The sequence below is a fragment of the Amphiprion ocellaris genome, chromosome 12, assembly GCF_022539595.1.
Source record: "Amphiprion ocellaris isolate individual 3 ecotype Okinawa chromosome 12, ASM2253959v1, whole genome shotgun sequence".
Taxonomy (NCBI): domain Eukaryota; kingdom Metazoa; phylum Chordata; class Actinopteri; family Pomacentridae; genus Amphiprion; species Amphiprion ocellaris.
The window spans coordinates 10,399,541-10,417,462 of record NC_072777.1 but is presented as its reverse complement, the minus strand read 5'-3'; the positions used below and the strand labels follow the sequence as shown (position 1 = coordinate 10,417,462).

The 17,922-nt window shown below is 39.0% G+C and overlaps 2 protein-coding genes across 3 annotated transcripts in view; one reads left to right on the top strand and one right to left on the bottom strand.

The window, feature by feature from the left end:
• Positions 1–6,662, bottom strand: part of sesn1 (sestrin 1) — a 60,942-nt gene extending 54,280 nt beyond the window's left edge. The window contains exons 1-2 of the mRNA XM_035957388.2: positions 6,552–6,662; positions 4,876–5,195 (exon numbers count right to left, since the gene is read on the bottom strand). Of these exons, the coding sequence (XP_035813281.2) occupies positions 4,876–5,154 (279 nt within the window). The 5' untranslated portion in view covers positions 5,155–5,195; positions 6,552–6,662. The remainder of the gene's footprint in view (positions 1–4,875; positions 5,196–6,551) is intronic.
• Positions 6,663–8,462: 1,800 nt separating this feature from the next.
• Positions 8,463–14,384, top strand: cep57l1 (centrosomal protein 57, like 1). 2 transcript variants are annotated; one of them, XM_023290562.3, is made up of 11 exons: positions 8,463–8,646; positions 10,008–10,179; positions 11,045–11,224; positions 11,320–11,441; positions 11,607–11,720; positions 11,862–11,939; positions 12,339–12,428; positions 12,529–12,585; positions 12,694–12,950; positions 13,033–13,177; positions 13,834–14,384. In XM_023290562.3, exons 1-11 carry the CDS (start codon positions 8,626–8,628, stop codon positions 14,038–14,040), a joined length of 1,443 nt encoding a protein of 480 aa, XP_023146330.2. In that variant the 5' UTR covers positions 8,463–8,625; the 3' UTR covers positions 14,041–14,384. The 2 variants fall into 2 exon arrangements, with proteins under 2 accessions (XP_023146330.2, XP_054871638.1); XM_055015663.1 differs by lacking the exon at positions 11,862–11,939.
• The last annotated feature ends 3,538 nt before the right edge of the window (positions 14,385–17,922 follow it).

The following is a 17,922-nucleotide window of genomic DNA, read 5'->3' as shown; positions in this document are numbered from 1 at the left end:
CCTGAGACGCTGCCAGGGCGTCCATGTGTTGTAGGTGATTCCAGGAGGAGGCCAGATCTAGGAAGTCATTTCACTTAATTAATCACACATATGTGTTTATTACAGGGGTTCCTCAGTCATTGTTAATGTCCATAATTAGCTAAATAAGTATGTGTAAAGAAAAATAAAGGAGCAGCAAACATTTCGGACAGCTACTGCCGCTGCCTCCTCAGAGAAAACAGATACAGTAGATGGACTAAAGCTCTACCAACAAAATGAATGTTTTTTTTTTTTTTAAATGTCTAATAAAATGATCTCTCAAATAACTGCAAGATTTGGATAATTTTCAACCAATTTTCCAAGTTGTAAGTGAATTTCCTCTTTCAAAACAAGATGGTCCCTCTTTCTGACAACGCCAGAAAAATACAAGTTTTTAAAACAAATTAAAATGTAAGTTAATTGGAAACACATGATCGATAACTACATCTACTAATCATGTTTTTTTTGTCTTTTTTTTTTTTTTTAAATTTTGGTTCACATCCTACAAATGAAAGAAATCAGTCAATGTGTTTGTATTAGGAAGTCACAAGTTTGGAATCTGATTAAAAATCTTGCTGTATTTTTAAACATATCAACAAAATAATCTTTCTGAATTCTGGAAATTTGCCAGGAATGTCTTCAAAAAGCATGTGCGGAGCATGAAAGTACAAACAGTACAAAGAGGGACAAACTATGAATATGCTGAGCATTATTAATAAAAAAGAAAGGCTTTGTGTTAGAACAAGCTCCAAAACTAATAAAGAGACTGAATTCTTATAATTGCTACTACTACACATTTTATCATGCGATTTTCCAATGAAACACTTCTAAAAATCCTAAAATGGACTGAACTGCATTGCCAGTTCACCACATGCACTAAGAGCCCGACCGAATCAAATTCAAAGAGACACTAAGTCCATTTGGTATTTAATGTACATTCTTGACTTCATCTACCGATTTACTTCACCTTCTCAGTCCTGCAGGCTGTAGACACGGACAAAGTCTCTGGAATCTCAGCCCACATGACAAGAACAGGTTGATCTTTCGAGAGTAGCTCTTAATTCATGTAGAGGTAAAGGGGCTAACACAATGCTGTAATTACATAACACAAAGAAACCCCTCTCTGTCTCTGTCCAGCCGCCCAAGACTGGGTTCCTTTCATCCAGCGAGGGAACGTGGCGACCGGAGGGAGAGAGTCGGCCGATGGGGTCTGCCCACCCCGTTCATGGACTCAGAACAAACACTTACTATTGTTTCTCTTGATTTGTGTGCACATGAATGTGTGTGTTTGGATGTGCTACATTTTGTCTGTGCCCATCTTTACTCCATTGTTCTATATACATGGAATCAATACAGCTCAGCAAGGTCAGTCTCCTTCATAAGCCCCGGGACGACCCTCTGCGGACGGCATCTGCTTGTGTTGACCACACTCTCAGGATTGCATGGGTAAGCGACTTTGACCCCTTGTTACTCCAGCTGACCCCTACACAAGCATGTCTTATGAGAACCAGACCCCTCCCCGCGCACATGGAGCCCTATTTTTGCACGTGACCCCATAACCCCTGACCCCTGGGGCTCAGTAATACTAAGACAACATAACATCTCAGATGTTCAAGCCCACAAATCCATCCTCTAACTGTGATTCCAGTTGTCCTGCATATTCACAGGGGGCCTTGAAGAACAAACAAGGACACAAATTGCATGAAAAAGGCAAGTGAAGCAACTATGAAAACCAAAGGAAGGTGCAAGATGTAACTGAATCTCTGTTTTGTCATACAGGTCAGAAAAAAGAAGAAAATTCCTGCACCAAACTAAGAAATAGCTCAACAAACTCTAATGAATCAAGATTTACACTTTGTATCAGCAATCATGTTAAATGGTGAGCTTTGCATTTGTTTATAGGCTGCTACAGATATGAGTGGTGTCTATCAGCAACCATTAGCAAGAAGGTGAATAAGCTTATTTTCCCAACAGGTATGTCAACATGAATCAATGTTCTTAATGCACAAGTATCATCTTTATATTTTTAACCACGTACATCAGAGCCTGGATTGGGATACTATCCATGCCACACCCACAGCCTGGAGCATATTTCCTCCTTTTTATAAATATCACTGGAATTGCTTTCACAGTTCATTAAAAAAAAAGCACAGAATGGATACGCACACTGGGCCAGCAAACTAGCACAAAATTGCTCCGAGGCAAAGTTTTGTGAGCCATGAGGGTATTGTGGTACATTATTCTCACCAAGCAGGAGGTCTTCCTCTTCTAGAGGACATGAGGAAAAGACTGTGTCTGTGCTTTCAAAGATTTTGTCTTTAATCGGAGGATCTGCTGGAATTAGAGGTCTGTCTGAGCCGGAGACCCCCTCCCTTTACCCCCGCCATCCCTGACAACGTGAGAAAGGTGTGTGTGTGTGTGTGTGTGTGTGTGTGTGTGTGTGTGTGTGTGTGTGTGTGTGTGTGTGTGTGTGTGTGTGTGTGTGTGTGTGTGTGTGTGTGTGTGTGTGTGTGTTGTTGGTGGGGGGGGGGGTCTTCAACCGTGGGACCAGAACGACATGAGCTACCACATTGGGCTCATAAATGTAGCCTTTGGCAAGCCCTGTGCAAATGCAGCTTAGCATAATTCAAAAATACCAGACGGTGTGTACTGTGGTGCACTGCTAAACCCGCAAAGCAGCTTTCTCCCTCTCTCATCTCTCTCTGCCCCTCTCCTCCATCTTCCAAAAACACTTCCGCACAAACAGGAATTAATGCCACGTCCAAACAGTTTATTTCCTCAGAATAACAACATGTCAGGCCATAAAAAGTTGCTGGGCTTCATTTATGTTTGTTATTAGAGGACTAATTAAGTGGAGCAGGCCGCAGCTAATGCCACGCTAAAGCCAGGATAAATCCAATATTTAGTTCTTTAGCAGTTAATCATAACACCTTTAGCTGACAAAATAAGATACATCCAAAATGCTTTAGCAGCTACAAAAAACAGAACCATAAATATACATGTATTTGCAGTCCTACCCTCACTCCTTTTTTTTTTTTTTTTTTTTTTTTTAGAATTCTATGAACAATCTAAACTCAGGACTTCAAATTGAGATTCATACTGTGAAAATAGTGACATGATTCCACAATAAAACATTAATATCGGCAAAAAACTACATGGCATACTGACAGTGCTGGCACTGATGATATATATTGCAGTCAGCAGATGGTTGAAACAGCAATTCTGTCAGCCACCATTGCTGTAATATTATAGCTCCATTCATTAGTAACTAACTTGTGGGCGAGTACACCTGCTACATCTCAAATCTGCGACAACAACAGCATTGAGCATAACATAATTAGATTATCAAATGCAATGACAGACTGTATTGGGTGTAGTGAAAAAGGATGGCAATGTAGGGCGTCATGTTGGTGTAATTTTGCCGATGGTTTTGTATTTTCAGTAAATAAACCTTAGCTCTCTGAGAACACCCACATATGTGCAGTCAGTGGTTTTACTAGCAAAACTCACTGTGCACTTGTGAAAAGTAAACTGAAAAGTGAATAATAAAGCAAATGAAACTTCAGTTTTTTAGAAAGAGTCCATTGCTGTACTTTAATCAATAAATAATAATCAATAAATGGCATTTACATAACTAACTGGTCAAATTGTTCCTAGCTTGCTATCACCCATTCACAAAATATATTGCAAAGCAATGATGAAGTGCCATTCGTCTTTAGTGGAGAAAAGACATTAAAAGCATAGAAAAGGGATTAAAAACTACTATTTATCTGGAATCTTTCAAAAAATCTTATCCAAATGAAATTTCAGAGATCTTTGTCATCTTTTTCAATTCAAGTGCCATTGACTACAGTTTTATAAATATTTGCAGGTTTTTCATACCAAAACTTCCTTAAAGGTGACATATGCTCATTTTCATCTCATGCTTGTAAGTGGCACCCCTGTGTCTAAAACCGCACACCTACTAAGTAACATAATTTCTTTAAGTTTGAACATCTGCAGCAAAAATATTACACTAAGATGTATCTGCATGGTAAATAATGCCTTCATCACAAGCATAATTGACATGATGGTGGGTTTAGTCTTTAAATCACAAGCCATGTTCAAAAATGTTCTGACATATGAACATTAATGAGTGTTTAGACGGGAAATCCAATGAAATGCAGAATAAAGTTGAAAATATCTGCTGTCAGAAAGCATGAAAGATAGCTCATGTTATTCTACTGTCACCAAACAGACTGGCTAGTATCTCCATACACTGTCTGTTATTTATATACTGAAGTACATGACATATACTAAGACAATCATGCTAAAGTAAACTGTTTTGAGAGACTGTGTACATACATTTACCAAGACATGTATAGTGAATTTATAAATGAAATGTTAAAATAATGAGATATGTGTCCCTTGAAAGTAGCACTATTATTGTCTTTTATTTCACCTTTAATATGCCTGACTTGACAGCAATTCCAGTTGTCTCTGGCCTTCATGGAGAAGGCAATATTTTGTAGTATTTCAGACAATTAAAATTTGATTAGACTCCATGGTGTAATTAATTGCAGAAGGGGGTTGATGGTAAATTCCTGGCTCTGCAGGGTCTAAGTGTTAATGAGTTTGTCGTATTTCACCATACTATTGACTGTAAGTCACTTGACCAAACATGCGTAAGTCTTGGTAAGCTCCTGACTGAACCACAATGTTTGCAATGCTTATGAGGTGGTGAAGAGAGGAAGATGGCAGATGGCAGTAGAACAATGCAACCAACACTGGAGGACATATCACCGACCGGTACAGCTTGACGGAACACATTACAAAACCCTCACCGGGGTGTTATTAAACATCATATGAATCTGCTACCTGGACAGCTTGGAGAAGTCGAATGCATTGCTCCTTGACATCTTCAAAAGGACACCGTTTGGACAGCATGAGAAGATGAGCCAGGATGTCGTTCAGGTCGCTGTTGGGGGGACTTCCTGAAGCCGGGGGAGAGGGGGCCAACGCTGGCATGGGCCCAATGGCCTCCACTTTCCTCATGACGTCCTGGCAGATGTTCTCCATTGCCTCGGTTCTGGAGCTGACATCGCGGCTACCCAGCCCGTCCCATCTCCCCAGAGACTCCTGGTCCTGCACCTCCATTGCTTTACGTAGGACTAAAGTTTGTGCTGTCTTACAACAGGCTGCGGACAAATAACACAAGAAACAAGTTTACGTGACTTTTACCAGATGATATCAGACTGTGCCATTGGAAAGTGGTGGGCAGGATGATACTATTAGCCAATATTAGCCTCACAGACACATTAGTATCAGAGCATATGGCTCTAATTTAGACACAGATAAGATACAACATGAAATAAACCAATAGCAGTAAATATAAAGTGTAGAGTATAAGTCTTTTTTTATTTCACCTCTATTTTACCAGATAAACATGTTTAAGAACCAGTTCTCTCTTGCAAGCATGACCTGGAAGGAACAAACACATGTAAAAGACATACAAATAGACATATAAACATAAAATAGAACAAAAGTAAACAGGTCAACAAGTAAGAAGCATGGAAGCATATACATGTGAGTGAAAAAAATGTGCATGAGGTGTAGGAAAGTGTGTGTATACATGTATAAATGCGTGTAAGTCAGGTCCGAAGTGATCAGCAGGAGCAACAGTCTACAATCTGTAGGAGTTTAAGCTTGAAGTCAACAGCAGTGCGCAACAGAATAGCAATTAGTATGAAACATTTAACCAAAAAAAAGTACATTAATCTCCTGATTGTCAGCCTGGGTGATTATCTGAGCAAATATTCAGCATATTTGCAATTATGAGTATTGTTTTTTTTTTCCAACCAAATCCCAGTAAAGTAAAATCAATTAAAAATGCACAACTTTAACTCTGATTCAGAGCTCCGTTTTAATAACTCTAATCTAAAGCAATGTCGAACCTACAGCACTATCTGATTTATGACACATCATGAGTAAAAGAATAAAAAAAAACACAAAAAAATTTTGTGCATTGACCAGTTGACATGCAAAAAATGGTGCAAAAACAGTTCTGTATATTAAATATGTCATCACATTTTGTATTTGATCGCATCTTTTCTGTACATATCTTGAAAAATGCATGTTTTTCACCAAAACTGCACATTTTTTAACTGAATGTAAAATGGAAACCTTTATCAACCTTTTACCATAATGACATTTTGTCTTCTTCCACTAATACATGCATGATTTAAATACATATTCTAATCAACCTACTCAATAAAGTGCATTTGCAGATAAAAAACAAAACGTTTGGTTATGGTTTCTGAGGGTTTTTTTCTTTCTTTCTACGTTACCTCGACATATCCTGGAAAAAAAGGCACACAGCTTGTCAGTGAAGTCCATTCAATCTCTCGCTGCTTGTCTCTGCCTTTCGTGTCAAGGCTTTCAAGCTGCCCGTTAACAAAGACACCAGCAAAGTATAACCGAGCCGCGGCGAAAACAACAAACACAAACCTTTCACTGCGGCCCAAAAAGAGGACGTGTCATTCTAAAATACTCACTTTATCCACATTCTTTGGTGCAGGTCTCCTGCTACCGGACGCCTCGTCTCAGCGCTGACCAGTAACGTTAGTCCCAGGCTGGGGACGACGAGGGCAGCAACTCGAGGTAAACGTTTGATCGGCACGTGGGATTGACCAATGAGTGCAGGGAGGTGACATTCTAGGGCGGGGCCGTGAAGATTCTCACAGGTGATTGGTTAATAGGACGTTAACAGGCCAGGCGGAAGGGCTTATGGGAGTTGTATTGTTTTTGGCACTGTGTTTGTTTTGGAGTTTCGGGCTTCACAACTTCATCTCCCATCAGACATTTCGTCGGCAGCAGCCCCCCCCCCTCCTTCTCTTGTTTATCAGAAATAACAGACAGGCAGAAAAACAGACACAGAAGACAGAAAGGTGGATATATATATATATATATATATATATATATATATATATATATATATATATATATATATATATATATATATATATATATATATATATATATATATATATATATATATATATGTATATATGTATATATGTATATATGTATATATGTATATATGTATATATGTATATATATATATATATAGATATAGATATATAGATATATATATATAGATATATATATATAGATATATATATATATATATATATTTTTTTTTTTTTTTTTTTTTTTTTTTTTTTTTAAATTTACATTTGTTTTCTACATTGTGTTTAACTTCATCTGCATCTATCTCCCAGGCTGCACACTGAAACGCCTCATGCATTTGATATGAGAAAAACACATCAATGTCAGTATGAGAAATTAAATTAAAGTTAACATGGAATTCTGACGTGCAGTTGCAAGGCTGTTCTGAGTATAAGTGTTTGATACAAGTGAGACAACAAAATGTAACAGTAGCCTGCACAAGATATGTTTCCTATTGCTGCAGGACATTATTTGCATACATCTGTGCAAATGTTGACAGTGTGATTGATGGATTTACCACAAAAAGATGTTGTACTAACATATAATAGTATAACTGATCAGAAAAACAACACTAAACAGAGAAATTGCCTCTAAAATGTACAGTAAGCCGCACACATTTCCACACAACATGATCTATTCTAGCTTCCCATTCTGAGGATGACAAGGTGATAATTTTCCCGGAGTAAACTAGGCTTTAGTACAATCTTGAAGGGGGTTCTGTCTTAATTTATGTATAGTTTAATCAAGGGTATTGGTAATACTGAGGAAACTGAATCATCTGGTAAAAGCAAAGTTCATTGCACATCTTCCAGAAAAATGCAGCTGAAACAGGTGCTCCTCAGCTCGAGGACAGAAAATTTAGGACAAAATGGATTCCGAGCACACTTTTTAATTTATTCCCTTAATTGTGCAAATAGACAAACGTTTCACCACTTGTGTGTCTTCATCCGAGTGTTACCGAGGTCATGTCCTCAATGTGTTTGGCTAAAAGGAAACAGGTCTTACAACACATAGGCCTTAATTAGGTGATAAAACAAAATTTGCAGTGTATTTGATGGCCAAGTTACTATAAATGGTCAACAATCATAGCCAGTACAGAGCCACAGTTTATTTTCTTTAAAATCCCTGAGGGGTAATCGGTGTGTCAACACATATGTGTAGATCAAATACTTTTAAACATCTAATCTAAATATTGTACATGTTTAATATTTTATTGTTTGTATGTTATCTCACTAAAATATTTTCTCCAATGTGAATTGGGTAGGCCTCTAATTTATTTTAGAGGGAAGCACAATTAGTTTAATTATTATTATTACTATAATTTTATGTATGTTTTACTTACATTATGTTCAACAAACAAACTGTATCTCTGTGACAAAACCTTTATCAGATTTAGGTGCGTATCTTAAATTACCTTGAAGTCTCAGGCGGAACCACAGTGAGGAGGGCTGCAAAGAGGAGGGAAATTTAAAAAGTCCGGACCGCCTCTACTAACGGCGGCAGCACAACTGAGTCGCCTAGTCAGTTAATTTGCCACACAGTGTCATTAACAGCTTACATTAGCAGTGTAAGAGCGCTAAATATAACCAAATAAACAGTTACCTTCCTTTATGTCTCAGAATGGAGACTCACGTCGACCAGGTAACGTCCGTCAACCTGCCGTTAGCTCAGAATGTGGCTAACTCGTTAGCTTTGCATTGTTTAGCTAACATACGAACTGACACTTGCAAAGTTACCGCTGCTTTATGCTAACATAACCAGTTATCAAAGCTCTATTTGTCGTTATTTCAGAGTTTTAGGGGCACAGGGGCAGGCTTGTTTGCGTCATGTTAAATTTTTATTCAGGAAAATACCAACTTGGTGTCAACTCCAGACATGTAAGGATATGTTGTTTTTGAATACGTTTGATTATAGTGTGTAGAAGACTATAAGTATGTAATCATCAAAACACACAGTCGTCAACAAAAATTTATATACACTTGACTATGAATATCATGGCAGTCTTAAAGTGAGCAATTGCTATATGTATATTTTTGACCGAGCAGATTTTAACGTTTTCTAATAAATCTATGAAAGAACCAAAATCCATGATTGTTTTTTGTGACGTGTTTCAATGTTTCCATTAGAGAAAATTACGAGTTTGTAGGAGTCACTGGAAACTCAAGACTGTCATAATAAAGATAGCCTTTCAATTCAACAACTTAAGTGTATGGAAAGTTTTGTGTGTGATAGCACTTAATCAGATGATTGACAAAGAGTTTCATTAGGGTGAAATGCTACAACTTACAGAGACTCCATGCCCATCCACTTGGAAAGAACTGTACCTGATCATAAGATACGCAGATTGGAGACCTTGAAACACTTGGTCATACGTAATGTGTCTTAAATCAAGAGCTGATGAGAACAGAGAATCACGTATTAGCTTCCTTCCCACAGGCTGATACTCATTATGTAGATTGAGAAATGTATTTATCAAAACACCGGACTTCCTCTACTCAGTTGCTCTAGAGATTGACTCACTTTGTTGTACTCATTGTGTAGTTTGTAATAGACTCTGCTCATTTTCTTTTCAAATTTGTTAGTAAAATTAAGGCAGAAAATACTCCACGTTAGCTGTTAGTCAAATTTAAAAAAAAAACAAAACCCTCTTACGTAAAGTAAGCATATTTTCTACAATGTTATACACAAAACAGTCTATTGATGATAAAAAAATATTATATTTGTTCAACCTTTTAATAGTTTGTAAAGTTCTGTCCTTCTCAACCCGCCCGGCCAGCAGGCAGATGGGTCCCCCCACATTAGAGCCGGGTTCTGCTCGAGGTTTTTTCCCCTGTTAAAAGGGTATTTTCCTTGCCACTGTCGTCTTTTGGCTTGCTCTGGGGGTCAGGCATATGGGTTCTGTAAAGCGTCTCGAGACAATTTGACTGTAATTGGTGCTATATAAATAAAATTGAATTGAATTGAATTGAATTAAAGTAATTTCCTTCTCTTAATGTCTGTAGATTTTAGACTCACCATCCAAAAACAGTTACATTGGGAGTTACTACCAGCCTCCAGACAGGCTACTGCCTGTATCAAGACAGCTGGAGCTCCCTGAAAAGTCGTCTGTCAGCGTGGACCCACAGATGGCCAGTAGTCAAGTGCCACAGACCAAGCGGAATATTGACAGCAAAGGTATGGCACAGGCATTACCCTAATCTTGTCTTACGCAGTGTTTTGTCAGTCCAACCTTCTTGATCTGAACTGTTCTTAATTCTGAGTATTCAAGGTTGCTGCTGACAATCTTACTTCCTCAATTTCTCTCATGTCATATGGTATCCCACAGGGCTCAGTCCTTGGCCCCACCAACAATCAATCCGAAGCACTCGACTAGAAACTTGAGAGTTGCTTTTGATCAATACCTCAACTTCAATCTGCACATTAAGACTCTTAGTCGAGCTACGTACAAATCTAAAATACTGTTAAACCAGTGCTCCTCAAAAACATAGTTAGGCAACTAATCCACACCCTTATTTTCTCCCACCTAGTCAACTGCAGCTCACTACTTACTTGCCTTAACAATGCAGCAGTCACCCATCTACAGTTAGTGCAAAAGGCAGCAGCGAGACCACTCACAAATATTCAATACAGAGAACACATAACTCCAGTCCTGGTCAAATTACATCAGCTCCCCACTCATTATAGAATTCAATTTAAGATTCTGTCACTACAGAGACCTCTCAGATCAGAGAATCAGACGATGCTAAGAGTGGCACGGTTCAGGCTTAAAACAAAGGGGGATCATGCTTCTAGTATTTTAGCCCCAATGCTGTGAAACAAGCTCCCCCTTGCAGTCAGAACAGCTCAGTCACTTATACAGACAGGCATTTAATAAATGTTTCATATTTTTTTTTATGTTTAACTGTCGCTTTGTTTTTGGTAGATGTTTCTTCTTTTTTTGTAAAGCACCTCGTAACCAGTTTTGAAAGATTTATTAATGTTATTATTGTTATTTTACAATAATCCGTTATGATTTCTGTTGCTATTTACTCATCTACAGCTGTTGTTGATGCACTAAAGACCCTCCAGGAGAAAATCAGGCGGTTGGAGCTGGAAAGGAAGGAAGCAGAGAAGAGCTACCGCCAGTTCTCCCATGAAGCTCAGAAGCATCAGCAGGCCGCAGCGTTGTGCAGTCAAACATCAGCCAGCCTGTCTGAGACAGATAACTCTGCCAGGAAAGGTAAGTTATAAAGAGTATAAAGAGAGAGGCCACTGTGCTTCACTGGGCTCTTAACATGTCTTATTAAACAAAGTCATATGTGGTTATGATAACAGGTATGGATGCAAAACTGCAGTCTGCTGAGGCCCGCTGTAAGGTCCTTGAGAAGCAGCTGGACTACATGAGGAAAATGGTTGAAAATGCCAAAAAGGAGAGGAGTGCTCTGATTGAAAATCAGGTAGAAGGATAAAACTGCTTCACAAAAGGTTAACAAGTGATTTTTTTCTCTATGCATTCTGGTGATCTAGCTTTTATTAGTTCCTGGCATTTCAGGCTATACGTGGCACAAGTGCATGTTACTAAACAACCAAATTACCCCCCTTTCCCCCCTACTCCCCACTAGACTTCACTGCAGAGCCAGCACCCAAGCAACTCAAACAACCAAACTCAACGGGAGAAGCTGGAGAAACTTGAATCAGAGTGTCTTAAATTGAGCAGAACCCAGACTCTGGCAGAGGTGACTCACGGTTTTCCAATGCTGCAGACTATCCAATGAAAATGCCTGCTTATCCCTAAATGAGTAGCCTAAATACTAATCATCACTAGCTGAGCTATAAGATCATTATTTCAGTGGGAATTTTCTGTTCTAAACTTTCAGATGAAGCTTGCCATTCTGGAGCAGAAGCTACTAAAAGAAGAGCATGATAGTAAACTTGTTCAGGACAAGGCAGATGAGGTCAGTCAGGGTCACTGCGCTCTTTCACAGGAGCGTTGGATCACTTTTGTTAACTATTACATGAGACTCGCGCATTTTTATTCCCCATTCCATAGCTTGCGCATATTCAACAATAAGTAACAAGGAATATTAATAAATAGCCAAATAATTGTTCTTAGTAAATAACATTTTGGGGGCATTTTACCTTTACAGGACAGAAAATGGGGAGAGAAAGAGGGTATGACATACAACACCGGTAGTGAACTGGGGACATTGCAATTATGTAGCACTCCATTTTATTCTAAAGTATGATAAGTGGAAGATAAATGCACTGTATTCAAATGTACATAAATATGCTAATGGTAGTGAAATGCTTTTTTTGTTGAGATTTTAAACTTGCCTTAATTCTGATGACTGCAGCTGCAGAGGGAATTAGACGTAAACCTTCGATTGTCTGTGCCAACTACTGAAGAAAAAAAGGCAAAGAAGAAGACAAAAAAGACTGTTAAGGTACTATTTTTACTGATAAAGCCATTTTTTTAGTTAATGAGAACAATATTTGGACGTAGCAGTGACAATAGTTGTCTTGTGTCTCAAAACCACTAAACAGACTGAAGTAGCATTAAGCAGTCCAAGGCGCCAAAAAATGCCCTTTGTCGCCGGCACAGTAAGTCAATTCTGATTTCTAAACTGACTCTTAAAAATGATTCTAAAATTAACTGATCCCTCAACTTGATTCCTTTGGACTGAATTTGTTTCTCCCTACCTGTCGTAGTCGACAAGCCCAAGCCATTCAGTCCACGCCAACGTGCAGACTATCCTTCACATGATGAAGCACCACCAGCCCCAGCTGTGTGAGCGAGTGAGCGCTCTGCACAGGACCGGTTGTGGAGCCAAGAAAAGCCTCCAAAAGGACTTTCCTCCGTCTTCCACTGCCCTCCATAAGCCTGACCGCCTGCCTCCGGATCAGCTGCTGAGCTCGCTGTCTGACCTACTGTTGGGTCTGCAGGATGAGCTGGGACAGATGAGCTTGTGAGTTGTTTGTTTTTTCTTTATTATTGTTCATTCTAGATTTTCTTCAAGCCATTACTAATCTTTGTGCTCTATTTGTCAGTGAACATCAGGAGTTGATGTGTCAGATAGATGCAGTCCAACATCAGGAGCAAAAGCGGGATTTGCAGAGAGAGCTGGAGAGGCTGCTCACCAGGATGGAGGAGAAGGGAGCTCAGATCACGAAGCTCCGCAAACACCAGCAGATGGTATGTGAACTCTAAATCAGTAGAACCAAGAGGTTTGGAGGTAAATATGTCAAAGAAGACATTTTCTATCTCATAAAGGAACTTTATGGATGTGTAAAAGTGCTGAACAGAAATTTAAAGTCCCACCTCTTCTCAGAAATTAATTTTTTCAATGTTGCTTCTGGATGAACCGGATGTTTGAATTTGACTCTACTGAATGACGTATATTCAGAGTAGGACTTTGTTCAAATACTTTTTGCTGAAAGTTGCTCCAAGCTCATCTTAAATCTGAGGTGCACCTGCAACCATGATTTGTTACATCATAACTTGTTTAGAAACCCATTTTGAACCAGTAGGCAACTATAATGATGAAACCTGAGGCCTGTTTTGCACAAAGAAAGAGTGGACTTGTCTCCAGTAGTTTAACTGTAGATATATAAAATTATATATATGAACTATTAAATGTTATATGTTAATATAAATCATGGATTTTTATATGAAGACAAGATATGATTATAAGATTTTATAAACCAGGTAACTGTACTTTTGATGGACACATAATTATCTGAAACAAAGTAATTTGTTCTCTAACATGTCTGTAAAGGACCTGCAATATATTTGCATATCTGAATATGCAAATGTATTGCTGATGGTTTCTGTCTTCTGCTCCTCCACAGGTCCAGAAAATGGCCCAGAGCCAGTCATGTGCCAAAGAACACACAGCCAAGAAAGTGAGTGGGATCAAGCCACCCATTCCTTCACCTGTTAAGGCTAAACAGAAAGAAAAGAAAGGAATGACGACTCAGAACAACCTGCAGCTTCTCAGAGAGACGCAGAAGTTGAGAAACAGCCTCAAACAAGACGACCTTTCGTGGGAAACGTGAGGTTCTGTGTGCAGGCTCTGATGCTACAGCTGGATGACACCCCCCTCGGCTCCTTGCAGCTTGTTTTCGTCTCTCTTCAGACAGCTTGTGGGCCATTTTTAGCAACAAATTAGAATGGAAATGAAGTGTTTTACAGGACTGTTTATATTATTACACAACCTATTAGGAAGTGGGTGGCTAATTTTAAATGAAATATTGTTCTTGCAGTGCCTTCATTGGGTATAATTTATGACCTTAATCTACTTTAAAAAGTATGTGAATTAAGTATAATTCATCTCAAACAGAGCTGATGTAAATGATTTTTAAGTAGTTTTACAATTTTAATAAAGCTCATTCTCAACATATTCACTTTTGTTCTCTGCTTTTGTTGGAACTTCACCAGAACAACCACTAGATGGCAGTGCTAAGCCTACATCTATGTACAAACCTGAAGGCTTCTACATTTAATAAGTCATGTCATTTCATGTATACTAATGAAATCTAACTTTATAATAGTGTGTGTAGCATCAGTCATCCAGCTGTCTTGAATAGAGCATAATGCTGAGGGCCCAAATGCTCTGAACTGTTAGAGCAGCTGGCCGGACAGCTGAGTAAATGAAGCCACGACCACAGGTCAGACGGATGTGGGTGTTTTGCTCTGTGCTCGTAGGAGGAACGGTCTTTAGAATTTTGCTATTTCACACAGCCACAACAACTCGACTCTCTTTAATTCAACTACGAAAGCTATCTTAATCATATGCAGGTCAGATGACAGCACACATTTCTTGCATGCCTCACACTAAAAGTTTGCTCTGTTTATTTGAGTCAGCCACCTTTTTATGGAATGAATAAGCACACGTGAAGCTGCCTCACAACATTCCTGCATCCACCTTATCAGGACTGGGACAGCTTTTTTATTGTATCATCAGGTGATACTTTGGACACACAAATAGCAATATTCTGCCCCGCCCTCATACCACAAATAACAGAATAAACGACTTGAGATGTGCTATATAGTCACAGATTGTTGAAATAAGCAGTAAGATGAAAACGGCCCTTAAAATTCCAAGTCTAAGGTTCTGGATGACTGGGAAGACAACAGATGACTGTTATTGTTTGTTTCTGCTTCAGTTCATTATGTCGCTAACGTTGCTTGGTCCTGGTATTCTTGGCATGATCCAGGGTTCACTGCATGGTTACATGGACTGAGCTGGTGTTTGCGAGAAAGACTAAACCTCATGCATTGTTTCTCTGTGCGCCTGTATTAGATTACAGAGCATGACTGGACACAACAATCAGGTTAGCCAAGGCAAGTCAAGCTCCCTCCTTGCCTGCACATACAGCGTCTCTGTCCCCTTCTATCCACACTCCTGACCCTGCAACTTTGATACCTTGTGACTACACGCCCCTCTTTTTGTGCGGTGTTGAATAGCAGTAGTGTGTTCAGAGAGGCAGCTGTGATTCTGTGTAATGCATATTGCCGTGGGGGTGTAAAAGGATTTCCTAACAGTTTGAAGTCCATCGTCTTGCACGGATTAAGGTATGTCTGCATAGTGTGGCATTCAGACACAAAAAATTACAGTCTGTGTCATAAGGGGTTAGAAGTTTACACAGGAAAAAAATGAAAAGTAGCATCCCCACTATGTGGCTACATGTTTGCTGGTCAGCAAAAAGATTTTCCACTTCCTCATGAAAGGGCCACCAGTAACAGCACAGAGTAAATAAAGTGTGGCCTGTTCTTTTAATGGACTTGGGGAGAGGTTGTCCACAAACTTTCTCTCCTAAAACGGTTCTGGGAAGCTGCCAGCTGGGGACTCTGGGTCAGTGGAAGAATAACACCGTGCTCAGTTCAAATATACATACTGTAAGCACACACCTTGTTCAAGAATGTAGTCAAGTGGACTGTGAATCTTGAGTGAGTCACACAGATAACCACACATGCTCGCTGACATTTCCTCTGGAGCAAACAGTTTTTGCGACATAAGCAGAACCTTGCTGTGACCTTGGAAATTGACTCTGTGTCCTGTTAAGAGAGCAACACTCGGGCAAATGGTTTGTTTTGCACAGAGATCTAGTTACTTTGTTTTTGGTTCTCACCGACTGGTTTGGACATTAATGGTGCAACAGTTCACATGTTAATGGCAGTTTTATTGATGTTTGCACATGCTGAAATAAACCCTCACCTGTTTCCCTTTCAATAACATGTTGATCCTATCGTATATAAATGGCATATACACTGAGGAAGTGTTGGGCTACTCATTAAAGTTTAGAACATACAGGATCATTTTTGTAGACTGAAGAAAAAGCTGTGGTCATAAACAGTAGCATCACTTAAATGTCAAATGATTCGAAATTATTTCATGTTGCAGTGACTGGATAACTCCTGCAAAGTTGAACAATATGGTATTTGCTCACATGTCAAATTAAAAAATAACAATTTAGATTTGCTTAAGATTAAAATTACAGGCCCCACAGCAGAGTGATCAGGTGATTAGCACACAGTCGCCTCATAGCTAGAAGATCCCTGGTTTGCATCCCGGTCTAACAAGCCAGATTAACCCCCCCGCCAAAGTATACCCGGATATAAACTGGCCTAGGTCAGTTTATACCTGTTGACACATAAAGATTAAGCATGTTAAACTCTTAATTGTTCAGCTATTTAGGTTTTTGCATGGAGTTTGTATGTTCTCCCTGTCTATAGATAATGGATGGATGGATATATCCTCTTCAGCATGGAGGGTACGAAATTTCTGCAGAGATATTCTGCCATTCCTTAGACTTTTTTTCTCAGTTGCTCTTTGCTGGAGGGGTTGTGTTGCTCTACATTTAAAATACCCAAAGGTTATCTATTGGATTCATTCTATGAAAATTTTTTTTTTTAAAAATCTCTGAAACAGCTTTTGTACTCATGCAGCCCTGCACCTTCACACTCCCACCTTCATGCTTCAGTGTCAGGACGATGCATTCACCGTGGTAGCCTTGACCAGGTTGAAATCAAAATGTTGAACTCAATCTGAACAGAACAAATTTATCTTGGTCTTCTCTGACAAATGAATGAGCTCCCACGGTCATCAGAAAGTTAACCTTTCAGTTAAGTGCCAAAGAGCAAGCAAGAGATTTTTTTTTCTTAATGCCGTCTATAGAGATTCACATTATGCAATTCTCGACACTGAACTGTCACAGAAACTTCAATTTCCGCTGATAATCCCTTTGCCAAGTCTGAAACACCTGCCCATCTGTTTTTCACAGCTAGACTGTGCTAGTAGGGAACTGTCCATGTTATCATTTATGGAGGATGGCCACTGATTAGCATACTATGGATCAGTTTATGCCTCTTGGTTATTGCTGTAACTGTGCTTGTACTGATGTTTTTGTTGTTGTAAATTGAACCTGTATCCTTTTCCATCTTTATGAAGTCTCGGTCTCATTTTTTAAATTCATTCTTTAAGGTGAATGTATTAAGCATTCTTCAGAAAATTTAAATGTGTGCTAGAAATGTAATCTATTTTTCTTTACCCTGTAATCATCATCTCCTCGCTACACAAGGAAATAGGAATTGAGGTCATGAATGGGGCAGGGTAGATGCTGCACATAAGTATACATATCATTGAATCTGCCTGAAAATGGTCCATGAAGCAGACCATAAAAAGTGCTGAAACTTCACTAGCAGTAACAAATATGGCCAAAGAATATAAGCAAAACAAATCAGACAACATATTCTATGATTTACTTGAAATTTTTGGGAAATATATTATTCATTTCACTGCAAAAAGCCTGGAAATATAAATAACTAGCTGAACACTGTCCAAAGTTAACTAAACCACCTCCATATGTATATTGCCAGTTCAGAGATACATAAATGTCTAGATGGTGTAAATATGGTTTGATTGCACTGCTTTGTTG

Bases quoted from the DNA above. Each gene is read 5' to 3' on its own strand.
- cep57l1 (XM_023290562.3), top strand. From the start codon at position 8,626: ATGGAGACTCACGTCGACCAG. The intron at 11,442-11,606 runs GTAGAAGGATAA...ACTCCCCACTAG, and splicing joins GTGCTCTGATTGAAAATCAG to ACTTCACTGCAGAGCCAGCA. The intron at 12,586-12,693 runs GTAAGTCAATTC...TACCTGTCGTAG, and splicing joins TGCCCTTTGTCGCCGGCACA to TCGACAAGCCCAAGCCATTC.